Raw genomic sequence first — 22509 nt, forward strand, 5'->3', positions numbered from 1 at the left:
CTCTCTCACCACTCTCTTTACCTTTCTTTTACTCTCCATATACTCTGCTCTTCTTATAACACTTCTGCTTTGTAAAAACCTCTCATAAGCTACCTTTTTCTCTTTTATCACACCCTTTACTTCATCATTCCACCAATCACTCCTCTTTCCTCCTGCCCCCACCCTCCTATAACCACAAACTTCTGCCCCACATTCTAATACTGCATTTTTAAAACTATTCCAACCCTCTTCAACCCCCCCACTACTCATCTTTGCACTAGCCCACCTTTCTGCCAATAGTCGCTTATATCTCACCCGAACTTCCTCCTCCCTTAGTTTATACACTTTCACCTCCCTCTTACTTGTTGTTTCCACCTTCCTCTTTTCCCATCTACCTCTTACTCTAACTGTAGCTACAACTAAATAATGATCCGATATATCAGTTGCCCCTCTATAAACATGTACATCCTGGAGCCTACCCATCAACCTTTTATCCACCAATACATAATCTAATAAACTACTTTCATTACGTGCTACATCATACCTTGTATATTTATTTATCCTCTTTTTCATAAAATATGTATTACTTATTACCAAATTTCTTTCTACACATAGCTCAATTAAAGGCTCCCCATTTACATTTACCCCTGGCACCCCAAATTTACCTACTACTCCTTCCATAACATTTTTACCCACTTTAGCATTGAAATCCCCAACCACCATTACTCTCACACTTGATTCAAAACTCCCCACGCATTCACTCAACATTTCCCAAAATCTCTCTCTCTCCTCTACACTTCTCTCTTCTCCAGGTGCATACACGCTTATTATAACCCACTTTTCACATCCAATCTTTATTTTACTCCACATAATCCTTGAATTAATACATTTATAGTCCCTCTTTTCCTGCCATAGCTTATCCTTCAACATTATTGCTACTCCTTCTTTAGCTCTAACTCTATTTGAAACCCCTGACCTAATCCCATTTATTCCTCTCCACTGAAACTCTCCCACCCCCTTCAGCTTTGTTTCACTTAAAGCCAGGACATCCAGCTTCTTCTCATTCATAACATCCACAATCATCTCTTTCTTATCATCTGCACAACATCCACGCACATTCAGACTTCCCACTTTGACAATTTTCTTCTTATTATTCTTTTTAGTAATCTTTACAGGAAAAGGGGTTACTAGCCCATTGTTCCCGGCATTTTAGTTGACTTTTACAACACGCATGGCTTACGGAGGAAAGATTCTTATTCCACTTCCCCATGGATATAAAAGGAAAATTAATAAGACCAAGAACTATTAAGATAAAATCAAAGAAAACTCAGATGAGTGTGTATAAATAAATGTGTACATGTATGTGTAGTGTGACCTAAGTGTAAGTAGAAGTAGCAAGACATGCCTGTAATCCTGCATATTTATGAGACAGACAAAAGACATCAGCAATCCTACCATCATGTAAAACAATCACAGGCTTTCGTTTTACACTCACTTGGCAGGACGGTAGTACCTCCCTGGGTGGTTGCTGTCTACCAACCTACTATATTATATTATATTATATTATTATATTATTATATTATTATTATTATTATTATTATTATTATTATTATTATTATTATTATTATTATAGAGTGGGAGAGGCACTGTCAAGAAATTTTAATAAAAATAAGAAAAAATTTTGGAGTGAGTTAAACAAGTTAAGAAAGCCTAGGGAAAATATGGATTTGTCGGTTAAAAACAGAGTAGGGGAGTTAGTAGATGGGGAGATGGAGGTATTAGGTAGATGGCGAGAATATTTTGAGGAACTTTTAAATGTTAAGGAAGAAAGGGAGGCGGTAATTTCATGCACTGGTCAGGGAGGTATACCATCTTTTAGGAGTGAAGAAGAGCAGAATGTAAGTGTGGGGGAGGTATGCGAGGCATTACGTAAAATGAAAGGGGGTAAAGCAGCTGGAACTGATGGGATCATGACAGAAATGTTAAAAGCAGGGGGGATATAGTGTTGGAGTGGTTGGTACTTTTGTTTAATAAATGTATGAAAGAGGGGAAGGTACCTAGGGATTGGCAGAGAGCATGTATAGTCCCTTTATATAAAGGGAAAGGGGACAAAAGAGATTGTAATAATTATAGAGGAATAAGTTTATTGAGTATACCAGGAAAAGTGTACGGTAGGGTTATAATTGAAAGAATTAGAGGTAAGACAGAATGTAGGATTGCGGATGAGCAAAGAGGTTTCAGAGTGGGTAGGGGATGTGTAGATCAAGTGTTTACATTGAAGCATATATGTGAACAGTATTTAGATAAAGTTAGGGAAGTTTTTATTGCATTTATGGATTTAGAAAAGGCATATGATAGAGTGGATAGGGGAGCAATGTGGCAGATGTTGCAAGTATATGGAATAGGTGGTAAGTTACTAAATGCTGTAAAGAGTTTTTATGAGGATAGTGAGGCTCAGGTTAGGGTGTGTAGAAGAGAGGGAGACTACTTCCTGGTAAAAGTAGGTCTTAGACAGGGATGTGTAATGTCACCATGGTTGTTTAATATATTTATAGATGGGGTTGTAAAAGAAGTAAATGCTAGGGTGTTCGGGAGAGGGGTGGGATTAAATTATGGGGAATCAAATTTAAAATGGGAATTAACACAGTTACTTTTTGCTGATGATACTGTGCTTATGGGAGATTCTAAAGAAAAATTGCAAAGGTTAGTGGATGAGTTTGGGAATGTGTGTAAAGGTAGAAAGTTGAAAGTGAACATAGAAAAGAGTAAGGTGATGAGGGTATCAAATGATTTAGATAAAGAAAAATTGGATATCAAATTGGGGAGGAGTATGGAAGAAGTGAATGTTTTCAGATACTTGGGAGTTGACGTGTCGGCGGATGGATTTATGAAGGATGAGGTTAATCATAGAATTGATGAGGGAAAAAAGGTGAGTGGTGCATTGAGGTATATGTGGAGTCAAAAAACTTTATCTATGGAGGCAAAGAAGGGAGTGTATGAAAGTATAGTAGTACCAACACTCTTATATGGGTTTGAAGCTTGGGTAGTAAATGCAGCAGCGAGGAGACGGTTGGAGGCAGTGGAGATGTCCTGTCTAAGGGCAATGTGTGGTGTAAATATTATGCAGAAAATTCGGAGTGTGGAAATTAGGAAAAGGTGTGGAGTTAATAAAAGTATTAGTCAGAGGGCAGAAGAGGGGTTATTGAGGTGGTTTGGTCATTTAGAGAGAATGGATCAAAGTAGAATGACATGGAAAGCATATAAATCTATAGGGAAAGGAAGGCGAGGTAGGGGTCGACCTCGAAAGGGTTGGAGAGAGCGGATAAAGGAGGTTTTGTGGGCAAGGGGCTTGGACTTCCAGCAAGCGTGCGTGAGGGTGTTAGATAGGAGTGAATGGAGATGAATGGTACTTGGGACCTGACGATCTGTTGGAGTGTGAGCAGGGTAATATTTAGTGAAGGGATTCAGGGAAACCGGTTATTTTCATATAGTCAGACTTGAGTCCTGGAAATGGGAAGTACAATGCCTGCACTTTAAAGGAGGGGTTTGGGATATTGGCAGTTTGGAGGGATATGTTGTGTATCTTTATACGTATATGCTTCTAAACTGTTGTATTCTGAGCACCTCTGCAAAAACAGTGATTATGTGTAAGTGTGGTTAAAGTGTTGAATGATGATGAAAGCATTTTCTTTTTGGGGATTTTCTTTCTTTATTTGGTCACCCTGCCTTGGTGGGAGACTGCCGACTTGTTGAAAAAAATAAAAACAATAATAATAATAATTATTATTATTATTATTTATTATAAAAGCACTAAACCCACAAGGGTCGTGAATTGCTATACATAGAGTAAAGGCATATGAAAAGAATATTTTTCTACAGTTACCCCACAGTGTTTGACTAGAGAAAACGTAATTCTTCCGACACTACCTACACAGCTGCTTTGTAAAATCTCATATTTACATCAATTTTTATTCTGAGTGTATATATCACATTTATATGCTATGTAATGGGTTTAATATATAATTTTGAGGAAAATATCATAGATGGATTAATGAAAATGCCTATATTTATGTAAAATAAGACATTTAGTGTGCCCAAGAGTGATTATTATTACGTAGTATTGGCGTCATGAGTAGAGAGAGACTTAGCAATTTTAATGTGTACCTGCACACCAGCACAGTGTGTAAGTATATTTAGGTACAGGTACACATAAGTATAATTATCAGAGTACATATAAAATATGCAGTAACTTTAAAACACTTGAAATTTTGGAAAGTTTCCTGACATAATAGATGTGGTCACGGAAAATGTAAACAAACCGGGTGGGGGGCGCCGTATTTAAAAGACCGCTTGCCGTATAGCAAATTTTGGTCATAATTTGACATCGCCATATTAGCAATACGCTGTAAGGCGAAACGCCGTGAAGTGGGGCCTTACTGTATTTATTTATTTATTTATTTATTTATTCTAGGTAGTAGGTTGGTAGACAGCAACCGCCCAGGGAGGTACTACCGTCCTGCCAAGTGAGTGTAAAACGAAAGCCTGTAATTGTTTTACATGATGGTAGGATTGCTGGTGTCTTTTTGTCTGTCTCATAAACGTGCAAGATTTCAGGTATGTCTTGCTACTTCTACTTACACTTAGGTCACACTACACATACATGTACAAGCATATATATACACACCCCTCTGGGTTTTCTTCTATTTTCTTTCTAGTTCTTGTTCTTTTTTATTTCCTCTTATCTCCATGGGGAAGTGGAACAGAATTCTTCCTCCGTAAGCTATGCGCGTTGTAAGAGGCGATTAAAATGCCGGGAGCAAGGGGCTAGTAGCCCCTTCTCTTGTATATACTATTACTAAATTTTTCTTTTTGTGCCACCCCACCTCAGTGGGATACGGCCGGTGTGTTGAAAGAAAGAAGAAGATATATATATTCTTTCTTTCAACACACCGACACATCAAAGTTCGCGAGAGCATAATTTCGTCAATTTTCCATCAAATTTTGTACTTTTTGTTTTATTACCTTCGGAAAAAGATTCTCTACCATTAATGGTGGTTGACAGTTGTAAGCTCTGGCTCTTGGCCTGCCTCTTAATTTTCAATAAACATATGTAATTGAACCTTGTCATTCATACTTTTGAAGCCCTGTGTGGATTTTGCTTCCATTATGTCAAATGCTGAGCTCATTCCACTGATTTACCACATTTTTTTAATATTTGTTTGGCTCATTTGGGTATGTGTATTATTTTCAACCATGTTCCATTGTTCTTACCCTTCTAAAGAGTGTCTAGTTCAGTATTCCAAAATTCAGTAAACTTAAATAATTCAGAACTGAGTGTCATTGGGGGGTAGTTATTGCAATAGTGGTGGTGTTTTGTCAAATCGCTTAGATAATTGCCCCCTAAACAGACATTTTATAAGCCATTGTTTTGTATAAGGTATAACACTGCCACTATTGCAGTGGGCACCCTGGCCCTTCTTGGGGTCAGACTGAGGTTGCGAGCATATGGAGACACAAGGACTAGAGATATAATATCATATTAAGCTTTTCACAGCAAAACAATCTTTTCTCTACCCACCACAATCTCCATTATTGATCATCCACTACTCCATGTTAGTCTGTTAAATTAAGGGTTTTATTAATAATGTAATAATAATATATTTTCTGCAGCATATTTTTCATTACAATATACAGTATGTATATCTAGACACAAATTTCTTAAGGTGGTTGTATGGTGTCACCTGGATGTGATGGATCCTTGAAGACTGCTGCAGCACTAATGGGAGTAGATTCAGCAGAACTTAACCAGGCATTATTGTCTCGTGTCATGCAGACCAGCAAGGGGGGGCTGAAGGGCACTGTCATCATGTAAGTAAAATTACATAGCATTTTATTTAATCCCTAAATTATTATTTTATTTTTTATTAACACATCGGCCGATTCCCACCAAGGCAGGGTGGCTCGAAAAAGAATAACTTTCATCATTCACTCCATCACTGTCTTGCCAGAAGGGTGCTTTACACTACAGTTATAAAACTGCAACATTAACACCCCTCCTTCAGAGTGTAGACACTGTACTTCCCAACTCCACGACTTAAGTCCAGCCTGCCGGTTTCCCTGAATCCTTTCATAAATGTTACTTTGCTCACACTCCAACAGCACATCAAGTATGAAAAACCATTTGTCTCCATTCACTCCTATCAAATACGCTCACACACACACTTGCTGGAAGTCCAAGCCCCTTGCACACAAAACCTCCTTTACCTTCTCCCTCCAACCCTTCCTAGGTTGACCCCTACCCCACCTTCCCTCCACTACAGATTTATAAATTCTCGAAGTCATTCTATTTTGTTCCATTCTCTCTACATGTCCAAACCACCTTAACAACCCCTGCTCAGCCCTCTGGATAATAGTTTTGGTAATCCCACACCTTCTCCTAATTTCCAAACTACGAATTCTCTGCATTATATTCACACCACACATTGCCCTCAGACATGACATCTCCACTGCCTCCAGCCTTCTCCTCATTACAACATTCATCACCCATGCTTCACACCCATACAAGAGTGTTGGTACAACTATACTCTCATACATTCCCCTCTGCTTCCACGGACAAAGTTTTGTCTCCACAGTCTCCTAAGTGCACCATTCACCCTTTTCCCCTCATCAATTCTATGATTCACCTCATCCTTCAGAGACCCATCTGCTGACACGTCTACTCCTAAATATCTGATTACATTTACCTCCACCATACTCTCTCCCTCCAATCTGATATCCAATCTTTCATCACCTAATCTTTTTGTTATCCTCATAACCTTATTCTTTCCAATATTCTCTTTTAATCCTTTGACTGTCGCAGCCGTATATATACGTCTTACGAGGTACCGTGTTTGACGTATATTATTATTATTATCACACTGGCCGATTCCCACCAAGGCAGGGTGGCCCGAAAAAGAAAAACTTTCACCATCATTCACTCCATCACTGTCTTGCCAGAAGGGTGCTTTACACTACAGTTTTTAAGCTGCAACATTAACACCCCTCCTTCAGAGTGCAGGCACTGTACTTCCCATCTCCAGGACTCAAGTCCGGCCTGCCAGTTTCCCTGAATCCCTTCATAAATGTTACTTTGCTCACACTCCAACAGCACGTCAAGTATTAAAAACCATTTGTCTCCATTCACTCCTATCAAACACGCTCACGCATGCCTGCTGGAAGTCCAAGCCCCTCGCACACAAAACCTCCTTTACCCCCTCCCTCCAACCTTTCCTAGGCCGACCCCTACCCCGCCTTCCTTCCACTACAGACTGATACACTCTTGAAGTCATTCTGTTTCGCTCCATTCTCTCTACATGTCCGAACCACCTCAACAACCCTTCCTCAGCCCTCTGGACAACAGTTTTGGTAATCCCGCACCTCCTCCTAACTTCCAAACTACGAATTCTCTGCATTATATTCACACCACACATTGCCCTCAGACATGACATCTCCACTGCCTCCAGCCTTCTCCTCGCTGCAACATTCATCACCCACGCTTCACACCCATATAAGAGCGTTGGTAAAACTATACTCTCATACATTCCCCTCTTTGCCTCCAAGGACAAAGTTCTTTGTCTCCACAGACTCCTAAGTGCACCACTCACTCTTTTTCCCTCATCAATTCTATGATTCACCTCATCTTTCATAGACCCATCCGCTGACACGTCCACTCCCAAATATCTGAATACGTTCACCTCCTCCATACTCTCTCCCTCCAATCTGATATCCAATCTTTCATCACCTAATCTTTTTGTTATCCTCATAACCTTACTCTTTCCTGTATTCACCTTTAATTTTCTTCTTTTGCACACCCTACCAAATTCATCCACCAATCTCTGCAACTTCTCTTCAGAATCTCCCAAGAGCACAGTGTCATCAGCAAAGAGCAGCTGTGACAACTCCCACTTTGTGTGTGATTCTTTATCTTTTAACTCCACGCCTCTTGCGTGGTACATAAACAATACAATGGGAAATGATGAATGAAACATTAACAGCATAACACTTACCTTTATTGGAGATTCTTCTTAGTGTATGGGAGACTGGAGGAGGAGAGAGAGTGGATTGTTTATAGTTTGGAAGGGGAATCCCCTTCCATCAACACCTCATGTACCATTTGCTTTTCTGGGGTTGCTTCTCTTCTCTGTTTCTTAATGCCACTAGGACCACCTTGAGAGTCACTGGAGTCCTGTCTCAAAATAACTGTGGAGAGAGCTCTGTTTCTGGCATCTCTTTAACACTTCCCTAAAATGGCCCAAGACTTTGTCACTGTACATGTTGCCAACCTGGCTTGCAACAACCTTGTTAGGGTGATGTTTCTCCATAAAGCTTTCCATCTTACCCCACATAGTAAAAATCTTTAATTTCTGAAGAAGGCACCTTCTTCCATCTCTCTTCCTCCTCCTCTGCAGCAAGATTCTGAGCTGCGATGTGTTGCTCTTCCTGCTGAAGCTCTTGCAGCTCCTCAGTGGTGAGCTCTTCATTGTGGTCTTCCACCAATTCTTCCACATCCTCCAAACTCACATCCAACCCCATGGAACTCCCCAGTGCCACAATTGATTTTACAACAGACATAGGCTCATTAGGGTCAGTCCCAAATCCTTCAAAATCCCTCTTGTCGACACAATCTGGCCACAATTTTCTCCAGGCAGAGTTCAAAGTCCTGGTAGTCACTCCCTCCCAAGCCATACCTATAAGGGTTATGCAGTGGAGGATGCTGAAGTGTTCTCTCCAAAATTCCCTTAGGGTCAAGTGAGTGTCTGTGGTCACAGTCAAGCACCTGTGAAACATTGCTTTTGTGTAGAGTTTTTTAAAGTTTGCAATAACCTGCTGGTCCATGGGTTGGAGGAGAGGAGTGGTATTCGGGGGCAAGAACTTTACTGTGATGAACCCAAACTCCTCGAAAATTAGGTCATCCAAGTTTGGAGGATGAGCAGGTGCATTGTCCATTACTAGCACGCACTTGAGATCCAATTTCTTTTCCAGGAGATACTCCTTCACACTAGGGCCAAACACTTCATTGAACCACTCGACGAAAATTTCCCTCGTGACCCATGCCTTACTATTAGATTTCCAAAACACACACAATTTATTCTTCATAACATTGTTTTTCCTGAACACTCTGGGATTTTCAGAATGGTACACTAGTAATGGCTTCACTTTGAAATCCCCACTAGCATTAGCACAGAACATTAGCGTCAGCCTGTCTTTCATAGGCTTGTGTCCTGGCATTGCCTTTTCCTCTTGTGTAATGAAGGTCCTCTTTGGCATTTTCTTCCAAAAGAGGCCTGTTTCGTCACAATTGAACACTTGTTCAGGTTTCAGTCCTTCAGCCTCTATGTACTCCTGGAATTCATGCACATATTTTTCAGCCGCCTTGTGGTCCGAACTGGCAGCCTCACCATGCCTTACCACACTGTGTATGCCAGTATGGTTCTTAAATCTCTCAAACCAGCCTTTGCTGGCCTTAAATTCATTCACTTCACCACTTTTTGCAGGCAATTTCTTTACCAAATCTTCATGCAACTGCCTAGCCTTTTCACAAATAAACGAAGTCATAAGAGTATCTCCTGCTAATTGTTTCTCATTTATCCACACCAATAATAACTTCTCAACCTCTTCCAGTACTGGTGATCTCATTTTTGTCAGCATAGTTACTCCCTTTGCAACAACAGCATCCTTTATTTCATTTTTCTTGGCCACTATGGAACATAAGGTTGTGTAGGGTTTCTTATACATCCTGGACAGTTCGGCCACACTTGTACCACTTTCATATTGTTCAGTGATGGTTTTCTTAAATTCAGTCGTATTTCTCACCTTCTTTACCACAGGCTTGGCACTAGGAGCTTTCTTTGGAGCCATGGTAGCTTATTTAGTACTTGCAAGCACCAAAATAAATGGAATATTATGAAATATTTCACTGGAGCACGTGAGGGGACCTTCGCTCACTGGTAAACAATGCCAGACTGGCTGCCGCCCTGGCTCACGCCGTGCGTACACGTCCCGGATGAACTACGACTCATGAGTCAACCTATGAAAAGCGAGTCCATGTTTATACGAAAATACCCCTATGATTGGAGAATTTTACGATTGCCGGGAACTACGAAAAGTGGGGGACCACTGTAATAGAACTTCAGAACATTGTGAGGGCTTAGTTAACCATGTTACATCTTCTTTTTTTCTTTCAACAAACCGGCAGTATCCCACCAAGGCAGGGTGGCCCAAAAAGAAAAACAAAAGTTTCTCTTTTTTTAAATTTAGTAATATATACAGGAGAAGGGGTTATTAGCCCCTTGCTCCCGGCATTTTAGTCGCCTCTTACAACATGCATGGCTTACGGAGGAAGAATTCTGTTCCACTTCCCCATGGAGGTAAGAGGAAATAAACAAGAACAAGAACTAGAAAGAAAATAGCAGAAAACCCAGAGGGGTGTGTGTATATATATGCTTGTACATGTATGTGTAGTGTGACCTAAGTGTAAGTAGAAGTAGCAAGACGTACCTGAAATCTTGCATGTTTGAGACAGAAAAAAGGACACCAGCAATCCTACCATCATGTAAAACAATTACAGGCTTTCATTTTACACTCACTTGGCAGGACGGTAGTACCTCCCTGGGCAGTTGCTGTCTACCAACCTACTACCTAGGCCATGTTACATGATACTGTATAAAGGAAAGGTGGCCATACAAGAGGAAAGTGAACCTACACCAAGTAAATCAGATCACCCAAGTGAATCAGGAACTAATATGCAGATTAGAAAACAAACATTAACACCACATGAAGCAGGTGGTGATGCTTTCATAAATACTTTCTTATTTTAATAATTTTTCATATTTTTTGTGTAGCTTGCACTCATAAAATGTGGAGCATTACTCTGGTTTTATTTTTGGTAGTAAAAACCTCATAAAAAGGTTATCTTTTTCTTTTTGACTTGCCAGCCATCTCCCACCAAAGCAGGGTGACCTGAAAAAGTTTTTCTTCTTTTCACATTTAGTAATTTATACAGGAGAAGAGGTTACTAACCCCTTGCTCCTGACATTTTAGTTGTCTCTGTTTTGTTATACTAGTATCAATATATGTTTAGTCAAGAATTATATTCCATAACTTCGTTCTTAACGTTTGTTGTAAAATGATTCAGTTGTGCTTTTTTTGCGTGTGGACAGATTATTGGTGAAGAAGGTTAATATTAATAGGAAAGTTAATGATAGTGAAGCTCCATTGTGTAAATTTTTAATTATATATTATGAATAGCATTGCATTGTAATTATACATCTGTTCACTTCAGGGTTCCACTGAAAACATATGAAGCCAGCAGTGCTCGTGATGCATTGGCTAAAGCCATGTATAGTAAATTGTTTGACTACATTGTTCACCGAATCAACCAGAGCATCCCATTCTCCTCATCATCATATTATATTGGTATCCTGGATATTGCTGGCTTTGGTAAGCATCTGCTCATACATGATGTTCTTTTGAACAATACAGGTACTGCACTTGATGTGCTCAAAGTATACGTGCTTAAAAAATACAGAAGTCCCCAAGTTACAATGATCTTCATGAAGGATAAGTAATAATAATAAATAATAATAAGTAATAATAATAATAAATAATTGTTTTATTGTTGTAGGTTTGCAGCTATGAACATTCATCATATAATTATCTTTTCTACTATCATTTTTCTGCAGGGTAATATCTTCAGGGTTAGAAACGATTCATTTAGAATGATCTCCAAAATTCAGAATTTCTGAGATTTTCCCAAATTTAAAATTTCTGATTAGTAATAATGGTAGAATTACTGACAAAATATTAGGTAAAATGACACAGATGCAACTAATGTGATATTAATTACATCTGTGTCCTTTTAAGTCACAGAGAGTCCTTAAATTTTCTGAAGTCATGGCATAGCTGTTAGCATGAGGGATTAGTTTCTGTGCTGAAGATTCATGTGATGTATGCAAAAAAATAATATTGTGGCATTGGCTGCCCAGAACTTGGCTCTTAGAAACAGTTTTTACTACTGTACTGCCCACTGTGAGGCAGAGACAAAAGTTTAAATGTAGGTATATGAAGGAACCAGCAATTTATTTTATAAAATGCAAAAGTAATTATGCTGTCCGGTTGTATTTTGCTTATTTTGTTAACCCGTAAATGGTCCAAGCAGATCTACGTTCACGTGTAGTGCTACAAAAGTAGATCTACGTTTTTTTTACATATTTTCAAATATAACAAAAAAAAAAGTAGATCAAAGTTTTTTACACATTTTCAAATGTAAAAAAACAAAAAGAAGATCTACTTTTCTTACATTCAAATGTTGAAAAAACGTATATATACGTTTGGACCGTTTACGGGTTAATAAATATAAAAAAAAAGATCAAGGTGTTTGTGCTATTATCATTTTCATCATAGTGGTGGTATTCAGTCTTGGCATTCACAGTGTCTACTGGAAATTAATTCTTGTAGAGGAGAGAGAGAGATTTTGGGAAATGTTGAGTGAATGCGTGGGGAGTTTTGAACCAAGTGTGAGAGTAATGGTGGTTGGGGATTTCAATGCTAAAGTGGGTAAAAATGTTATGGAGGGAGTAGTAGGTAAATTTGGGGTGCCGGGGGTAAATGTAAATGGGGAGCCTTTAATTGAGCTATGTGTAGAAAGAGATTTGGTAATAAGTAATACATATTTTATGAAAAAGAGGATAAATAAATATACAAGGTATGATGTAGCACGTAATGAAAGTAGTTTATTAGATTATGTATTGGTGGATAAAAGGTTGATGGGTAGGCTCCAGGATGTACATGTTTATAGAGGGGCGACTGATATATCGGATCATTATTTAGTTGTAGCTACAGTTAGAGTAAGAGGTAGATGGGACAAGAGGAAGATGGCAACAACAAGTAGGAGGGAAGTGAAAGTGTATAAACTAAGGGAGGAGGAAGTTCGGGTGAGATATAAGCGACTATTGTAAGAAAGGTGGGCTAGTGCAAAGATGAGTAGTGGGGGGGTTGAGGAGGGTTGGATGAGTTTTAAAAATGCAGTATTAGAATGTGGGGCAGAAGTTTGTGGTTATAGGAGGGTGGGGGCAGGAGGAAAGAGGAGTGATTGGTGGAATGATGAAGTAAAGGGTGTGATAAAAGAGAAAAAGTTAGCTTACGAGAGGTTTTTACGAAGCAAAAGTGTTAAAAGAAGAGCAGAGTATATGGAGAGTATAAGAAAGGTAAAGAGAGTGGTGAGAGAGTGCAAAAGGAGAGCAGATGATAGAGTGGGAGAGGCACTGTCAAGAAAATTTAATGAAAATAAGAAAAAATTTTGGAGTGAGTTAAACGAGTTAAGAAAGCCTAGGGAACGTACGGATTTGTCAGTGAAAAACAGAGTAGGGGAGTTAGTAGAAGGGGAGAGGGAGGTATTAGGTAGATGGCGAGAATATTTTGAGGAACTTTTAAATGTTGAGGAAGAAAGGGAGGCGGTAATTTCATGCACTGGCCATTGAGGTATACCATCTTTTAGGAGTGAAGACGAGCAGAATGTAAGTGTGGGGGAGGTACGCGAGGCATTACGTAGAATGAAACGGGGTAAAGCAGCTGGAACTGATGGGATTGTGACAGAAATGTTAAAAGCAGGAGGGGATAGTGTTGGAGTGGTTGGTACTTTTGTTTAATGTATGAAAGAGGGGAAGGTACCTATTGATTGGCAGAGAGCATGTATAGTCCCTTTATATAAAGGGAAGGGGGACAAAAGAGATTGTAAAAATTATAGAGGAATAAGTTTACTGAGTATACCAGGAAAAGTGCACGGTAGGGTTATAATTGAAAGAATTAGAGGTAAGACAGAATGTAGGATTGCGGATGAGCAAGGAGGTTTCAGAGTGGGTAGGGGATGTGTAGATCAAGTGTTTACATTGAAGCATATATGTGAACAGTATTTAGATGAAGGTAGGGAAGTTTTTATTGCATTTATGGATTTAGAAAAGGCATATGATAGAGTGGATAGGGGAGCAATGTGGCAGATGTTGCAAGTATATGGAATAGGTGGTAAGTTACTAAATGCTGTAAAGAGTTTTTATGAGGATAGCGAGGCTCAGGTTAGGGTGTGTAGAAGAGAGGGAGACTACTTCCCGGTAAAAGTAGGTCTTAGACAGGGATGTGTAATGTCACCATGGTTGTTTAATATATTTATAGATGGGGTTGTAAAAGAAGTAAATGCTAGGGTGTTCAGGAGAGGGGTGTGATTAAATTATGTGGAATCAAATACAAAATGGGAATTGACACAGTTACTTTTTGCTGATGATACTGTGCTTATGGGAGATTGTAAAGAGAAATTGCAAAGGTTAGTGGATGAGTTTGGGAGTGTGTGTAAAGGTAGAAAGTTGAAAGTGAACATAGAAAAGAGTAAGGTGATGAGGGTATCAAATGATTTGGATAAAGAAAAATTGGATATCAAATTGGGGAGAAGGAGTATGGGAGAAGTGAATGTTTTCAGATACTTGGGAGTTGACATGTTGGCAAATGGATTTATGAAGGATGAGGTTAATCATAGAATTGATGAGGGAAAAAAGGTTAGTGGTGCGTTGAGGTATATGTGGAGTCAAAAAACATTATCTATGGAGACAAAGAAGGGAATGTATGAAAGTATAGTTGTGCCAACACTCTTATATGGGTGTGAAGCTTGGGTTGTGAATGCAGCAGCGAGGAGGCGGTTGGAGGCAGTGGAGATGTCCTGTCTAAGGGCAATGTGCGGTGTAAATATTATGCAGAAAATTCGGAGTGTGGAGTTAATAAAAGTATTAGAGGGCTGAAGAGGGGTTGTTGAGGTGGTTTGGTCATTTAGAGAGAATGGATCAAAGTAGAATGACGTGAAGAGCATTTAAATCTGTAGGAGAAGGAAGGCGGGGTAAGGGTCATCCCCGAAAAGGTTGGAAGGAAGGGGTAAGGGAGGTTTTGTGGGTGAGGGGCTTGGACTTCCAGCAGGAGTGCGTGAGCGTGTGCGATAGAAGTGAATGGAGACGAATGGTATTTGGGACCTGATGATCTGTTGGAGTGTGAGCAGGGAAATATTTAGCGAAAGGATTCAGGGAAACCGGTTATTTTTATATAGCCAGACTTGAGTCCTGGATATGGGAAGTTCAATGCTTGCACTCTAAAGGAGGGGTTTTGGGATATTAGCAGTTTGGAGGGATATGTTGTGTATCTTTATAGGTATATGCTTCTAAACTGTTGTATTCTGAGCACCTCTGCAAAAACAGTGATAATGTGTGAGTGAGGTGAAAGTGTTGAATGATGATGAAAGTATTTTCTTTTTGGGGATTTTCTTTCTTTTTGGGTCACCCTGCCTTGGTGGGAGACGGTCGACTTGTTAAAAAAAAAAAAAAAGTCTTGAGTATACCTGGTAAAGTGTATGTTAGAGTTATTATTGAAAGAATTAAGAGTAAGATGGAGAATAGGATAGCAGATGAACAAGGAGGCTTTAGGAAAGGTAGGGGGTGTGTGGACCAAGTGTTTACAGTGAAACATATAAGTGAACAGTATTTAAATAAGGCTAAAGAGGTTTTTGTGGCATTTATGGATTTGGAAAAGGCATATGACAGGGTGGATAGGGGGGCAATGTGGCAGATGTTGCAGGTGTATTTTATAGGAGGTAGGTTACTGAAAGCAGTGAAGAGTTTTTATGAGGATAGTGAGGCTCAAGTTAGAGTATGTAGAAAAGAGAGAGATTATTTCCCAGTAAAAGTAGGCCTTAGACAAGGATGTGTGATGTCACCGTGGTTGTTCAAAATATTTATAGATAGGGTTGTAAGAGAAGTAAATGCAAGGGTCTTGGCAAGAGACGTGGAGTTAAAAGGTAAAGAATCACACATAAAGTGGGAATTGTCACAGTTGCTCTTTGCTGATGACACTGCTCTTGGGAGATTCTGAAGAGAAGTTGCAGAGATTGGTGGATGAATTTGGTAGGGTATGTAAAAGAAGAAAATTAAAAGTGAATACAGGAAGGAGTAAGGTTATGAGGATAACAAAAAGATTAGGTGATGAAAGATTGGATATCAGATTGGAGGGAGAGAGTATGGAGGAGGTGAATGTATTCAGATATTTGGGAGCGAACGTGTCAGCGGATGGGTCTATGAAAGGTGAGGTGAATCATAGAATTGATGAGGGGAAAAGGGTGAGCGGTGCACTTAGGAGTCTGTGGAGACAAAGAACTTTGTCCTTGGAGGCAAAGAGGGGAATGTATGAGAGTATAGTTTTACCAATGCTCTTATATAGGTGTGAAGCATAGGTGATGAATGTTGCAGCGAGGAGAAGGCTGGAGGCAGTGGAAATGTCATGTCTGAGGGCAATGTGTGGTTTTGTGTGCAAGGGGCTTGGACTTCCAGCAGGCATGCATGAGTGTGTTTGATAGGAGTGAATGGAGACAAATGGTTTTTAATACTTGACGTGCTGTTGGAGTGTGAGCAAAGTAACATTTATGAAGGGATTCAGGGAAACCGGCAGGCCGGACTTGAGTCCTGGAGATGGGAAGTACAGTGCCTGCACTCTGAAGGAGGGGTGTTAATGTTGCAGTTTAAAAACTGTAGTGTAAAGCACCCTTCTGGCAAGACAGTGATGGAGAGAATGATGATGAAAGTTTTTCTTTTTCAGGCCACCCTGCCTTGGTGGGAATCGGCCAGTGTGTTAATAAAAAAAATAAAAAATAATTGAAAACCACTTTATTGGTGAAATGCTGTAAAGTGGGGCCCTCCTGTATACATCAATTTGTTGAACCAACAGAGGTCATATAATAATAATAATTCAACAAACTCCTCTGATTCACCATGGTCTACTGGAAACTTGAATTAAACATTATCTTTGGGAGATGCAGCGTGTTTAAAGCATACAAAGAGTATTGCAATACTACTGCTACTCCCAAAGTGGTAAATTTTAGAATTTTACTGGAGTTGCTGGGCTAATCGCACACCACAGCTAGGGTTAACTGTTAGCAAAATACACTATGCTAAGAATCACACAAAATTAGGGGATCACAGCCATCAACTGCATTGCAAACACTATGCTAAGAATCACACAAAATTAGGGGATCACAGCCATCAACTGCATTGCAAACAGTATAAGTGAGCATGCACTACATACGAGGCCATCTGTTGCTGCCAAATAAACTGTTTTGGCAGTTTACCTGGAGAGAGTTCCGGGGGTCAACGCCCCCGCGGCCCAGTCTGTGACCAGGCCGCGGGAGCCTGGTCACAGACAATCAGTTGCCGGTAAATCAATGTCGAATTTCTTTCCAAGCATAATTCAGTTGAATATCCCCACTTCACATGTACTCCATATACTTTTTTTTTTTTTGTATTGTTATTGTAGCATTACTCAAGCAGATAAATATTGTACTGTATTTCAAATACTATAATTAAATTTATACTGTCTTATTTTTTCTTCATCAGAGTATTTCCCGGTTAACAGCTTTGAGCAGTTCTGTATTAACTACTGCAATGAAAAGCTACAGATGTTCTTCAATGAACGTATCTTAAAAGAAGAACAGGCACTGTATGAAAAGGAGGGATTAGGTGTAAGAAAAATCTCCTATGTTGATAACCAGGACTGTATTGGTAAGTTTTGTTTTGAATAATAGACTGCTGTACTTAAATTATTGTACATTTTGAAAAATACATTATAATGTTAAGTCTCTTGTGTGATGATTTGTAATTTACTAATGTACCATCCTGTGAGACATGATTGCCTCTGCCTTCGGTGCAGGGCCTGTTGTAAGCAAACTATCTTTAGAATTTTATGCTGAAAATTGTTTGTGTCTAGGGATTTCAAGTAGTTTGCAAACCACAAAAAACTGATGAGACTGTACCTTTTTCTTTTGTTTCATCTGCGTGTTTTATACTCTTACATACCATTAGATTCATGCATTCCAACATCTCAGCCTATTTTAGAGTTGCTGTTTCCATGTGCATGTGCTTGCATTATTTGCACCATAAGTATTTTTCCGTTTGTCAATATTTGCTAAGGGCAGTTTATTAAAATTTAAAATATAGTACTGTAAACGTGTATAGGATAACAAGCTGCTGTACATCAGGACACGACAACAGACAGCCCTACTGACAATTGGGCAAGTTAGGTGGGCAGTAGACTCTTACTAACCAAATTTTGACTTGCATTAATTGAGGTCTGGTATCATTTTATAATTTGTACTAAATCGAATTTTGTACTGTTCCACTTCATACTAATCAAGACTTTGCTGTCCTACTATACTATAAGAAGCTTTCAAATATATGGATAAAAACCTTCTGAAAAAGCAATGCATTAGGCCAGAAGGATAAAAGGAGATACGCTAACAACATACAAGATTATTAAAGGATTATTAAAAGGATGGAGGGAGGGGGTAAAGAAGGTTTTGTGGGCGAGGGGCTTGGACTTCCAGCAAGCATGTGTGTGTGTGTGTTAGATAGGAGTAAATGGAAACAAATGGTTTTTGACACCTGACGAGCTGTTGGAGTGTAAGCAGGGTAATATTTTATGACGGGATTCAGGGAAACCAGTTAGCTGGACTTGAGTCCTGGAAATGGGAAGTACAATGCCTGCACTTTAAAGGAGGGGTTTGGGATATTGGTAGTTTGGAGGGACTTCTAAACTGTCGTATCTGAGCGTCCCTGCAAAGACAGTACTCACCTAGTTGAGGTTGTAGGGGTCAAGTCCAAGCTCCTGGCCCCGCCTCTTCACTGGTCGCTACTAGGTCACACTCCCTGAACCGTGAGCTTTATCATACCTCTGCTTAAAGCTATGTATGGATCCTGCCTCCACTACATCGCTTCCCAAACTATTCCACTTCCTGACTACTCTGTGACTGAAGAAATACTTCCTAACATCCCTGTGATTCATCTGTGTCTTCAACTTCCAACTGTGTCCCCTTGTTGCTGTGTCCCATCTCTGGAACAACCTGTCTTTGTCCACCTTGTCAATTCCTCTCAGTATTTTGTATGTTGTTATCATGTCCCCCCTATCTCTCCTGTCTTCCAGTGTCGTCAGGTTGATTTCCCTTAACCTCTCCTCGTAGGACATACCTCTTAGCTCTGGGACTAGGCTTGTTGCAAACCTTTGCACTTTCTCTAGTTTCTTTACGTGCTTGGCTAGGTGTGGGTTCCAAACTGGTGCTGCGTACTCCAATATGGACCTAACGTACATGGTGTACAGGGTACTGAACGATTCCTTATTAAGATGTCGGAATGCTGTTCTGAGGTTTGCTAGGCGCCCATATGCTGCAGCAGTTATTTGGTTGATGTGCACTTCAGGAGATGTGCCTGGTGTTATACTCGCCCCAAGATTATGTACGAGTGATGTCAAAAGTGTTGAATGATGATGGAGGTATTTTTCTTTCTTTTTGGGTTTTTCTTTCTTTTTTGATCACTCTGCCTTGGTGGGAAACAGCCGATGTGTTAAAACAAAAAATGTAAGAATAGCAGTGTGTGAACTCTGAAGGAAAGTTGGAGAGCTTGCAGTTGGTGGGTAATCAGCACACTTCTAGCAAGACAGTGACTGAATGAATGATAGTGAATGTTCTTTTTCTTCTCTGGGTAACCCTTCCTTGGCAAGAGGCAGCCATTGAGGTAAAAAAATGTGAATGAATAGATTAAGATGTTTTTTGGCAGCTTCAACAGAGATAAGAGGTCATTAATCTAAAATATGAAAAAAAAATCAAAGGGATACTAGGAAAGTTTATTTGACAAATAGGGTGGTAGCATAATGGAATCAGTTGCAGAGGAAGAAAGTGCTACAACCATTGGAATTTTTTAAAAATCATTGATGAGCATGGTAATGTAGATGGGACACTCTGGAAATAGCTCTGCTGCTGTAGTTACAAATAGGTAATTTCAAATTAGTATTTGTTACCATCCCTTGGACTCCAGAATCTGACCTACATCATATGCATGCAGATGTTTTATAGTGCAGTATTTGTATTTATATTGTAGTTTTTATTTTTTAACACTGGTTCTCTCTCACCAAGGTAGGGTGACCAAAAAGAATAAGCACTTTCACTGTTATTCACTCTATCACTGTATGCCAATTTATCAATATTGTCCTAACAAAGTTAAAAAGTACTGCAAACCCATAAAGTAAAACTTTGTGGGATAATAAATAAATTCCAATGCATAAATATCCTTCATGTCTAAGGGCAGTGTGTGGTGTAAATATTATGCAAAGAATTTACATTGTGGAAATTCAGAGGAGGTGTGGAGTTACTAAAAGTATTATTCAGAGGGCTGAGGAAGGGTAGCTGAGGTGGGTTTGGTCGTTTAGAGAGGATGGAGCAAAATAGGATGACTTGGAGGGTGTATAAGTCTGTAGTGGAGGGGAGGAGGGGTAGGGGTTGTCCTAGGAAAGGATGGAGGGAGAGGGTAAAAGAGGTTTTGTGTACAAGGGCTTGGACATACAGCAGGCATGTGTGAGTGTGTTAGATAGGAGTGAATGGAGATAGATGATTTTTGGGACTGGATGAGCTGTTGGAGTGTGAGCAGGGTAATATTTTGTGAAGGGATTCAGGGAAACCAGTTATCCAGGCTTGAGTTCTGGAGGTGGGAAGTACACTGTCTGCGCTTTACACTTTAAAGGAGGGGTTTGGGATATTTGCTGTTTGGAGTGACATCTGAAGTGCCCTATCTGAGCACTTCTGCAAAGACAGTGATTATGTGTAAATGATGGTGAAAGGGTTTTTCTTTGTTGGGTCACCCTGCCTCAGTGGGAGATGGCCAACGTGTTAAAAAAGAAAAATCCTTCCTATTGTCTTGAGGTGTATGTCAGTGTACTTGGCTTTATACAGTGCAGTTGCAGTACATTACAATATAGGAAAAATAATTCATATTGTTTATGTGGGACATCTGCACTGAATGGATTGAATTAGGTACTGTATATTAGTACACAAGCTACATATACTATGTGAAAGATAATTATATTTGCTCTACGTTAGTGTTTCCTGTTTCACTTGTACTTTAGATGTGATTGAAGCCAAAGGTTCTGGAATCATCAGCTTATTGGATGAAGAAAGTAAACTGCCTAAGTCATCCCATACACACTTCACTGCAGCTGTCCATAACAACCACACCAATCACTTCCGTTTGGCTTTGCCCCGCAAGAGCAAGCTGAGAGACCACAGAGAAATCAGGGATGATGAAGGCTTTCTTATCAGGCATTTTGCTGGTGCTGTGTGCTATCAGACAGTGAGTAAAAGTAAACAAAATATTGTGTACATTTTGTCATTACTGGTTTTATTTTTGGTGCTTATAGCAAATTTTTGTCATATCAAAAGAGTGCATGACATGTAGCTTTATTTACATGCTTGTGCACACAGCAATTTGAAAACTAATCAGAATGTTCAATAAAAATAAAAAACATGATCCTCATTGTAAATTATTTAAACCACATACCTCTTCCTTATTCGTTCCTTTTTTCACCCATTAATTGCCAATCTTCAGGCCTACCTTTCCTGTGCACTACCTGTATATCATCCATCCATACTTATTCCACTCCAGCATCAGTCATTCACAGAAAATGCTCTTATCTCGCCCATTCTGTCCAAATTCTGCTACCCTCCAACATCAGTTTTCAGTGTTCTCAGTCTACCTTTCCCAAATAGCAATGTACATCACAGTAATGTGTATGTATGTATTTTGTATACAAACATAGATGGGATCATAAGATCAACAAATTAATTGAAAGAGCAGAACAATTAAAAGCTCTATCATAATCACTGAAACCTTTACACTTATTTTTAAATGGGCTACAGCCTTGCTTCTCTGCTTCATGTCTTTCATTAGACAAAGTTTTTACAAATCCACTTTTTTTTTTTTTATTCCTCATAAGAGTGGTGACACACATGTGAGCAGGGTAATAAAAAAATCTTGGTGTCTCATTTTTCTTTGACCTGCTATTGTAAACAGTTGTTTATTGCTATGACTTGGAAAAAGTCTGAAATACTATAGTCAATAAAAATTAAAATACTGTATACACACAGCTGTAAGTTCAAAAAAAAAACAGAAATAATTAGCAGTTAATAAAAACTACGATAATACTTTAGGATTTTATATTTTAAGTCCTTTAAATTGATCTTATTCTTTTATGTAACTTAATTTTTACAGGCACAGTTTTTGGAGAAGAATAATGATGCTCTTCATGCATCGCTAGAAGCTCTTGTGCAGGAGGCACAGAATAAGTTTATCCAAGGCTTGTTTGCTGCATCTGTTGAGAGTCATTCAGCACGGGGAAAACTCTCTTTTATCTCTGTAGCTTCTAAATTTAGATCCCAGCTTCAAGAGCTTATGGATAAATTATCCAGCACAGTGAGTACTCACAATGTCTTTTTTTATTATTGTCCTTAATTCTTTACTTCTATATACTGTATTAGTATAAAAGTAAATTAGAAGAAAGTGAGAGAGAGAAAAATGCAGATAGCGGAAGGAAAGTTTGGTATACAGTATATAGAGTTGATTAAAACAATAGTGCTCCATATCAGAGGATATA

At 39.3% G+C, this 22509-nt stretch overlaps 1 protein-coding gene across 7 annotated transcripts in view; it reads left to right on the forward strand.

Annotated features, from left to right (window-relative positions):
• Positions 1 to 22509, forward strand: part of jar (Myosin heavy chain 95F jaguar) — a 192226-nt gene that overhangs the window by 118220 nt on the left and 51497 nt on the right. For all 7 annotated transcript variants that reach the window (XM_070100242.1, XM_070100246.1, XM_070100245.1 and 4 more), the window contains 5 exons: positions 5703 to 5847; positions 11300 to 11457; positions 17433 to 17597; positions 20986 to 21209; positions 22128 to 22328. In XM_070100242.1, the coding sequence (XP_069956343.1) occupies positions 5703 to 5847; positions 11300 to 11457; positions 17433 to 17597; positions 20986 to 21209; positions 22128 to 22328 (893 nt within the window). The remainder of the gene's footprint in view (positions 1 to 5702; positions 5848 to 11299; positions 11458 to 17432; positions 17598 to 20985; positions 21210 to 22127; positions 22329 to 22509) is intronic.

The sequence above is a fragment of the Cherax quadricarinatus genome, chromosome 72 (genome assembly GCF_038502225.1).
Source record: "Cherax quadricarinatus isolate ZL_2023a chromosome 72, ASM3850222v1, whole genome shotgun sequence".
Lineage (NCBI taxonomy): Eukaryota > Metazoa > Arthropoda > Malacostraca > Decapoda > Parastacidae > Cherax > Cherax quadricarinatus.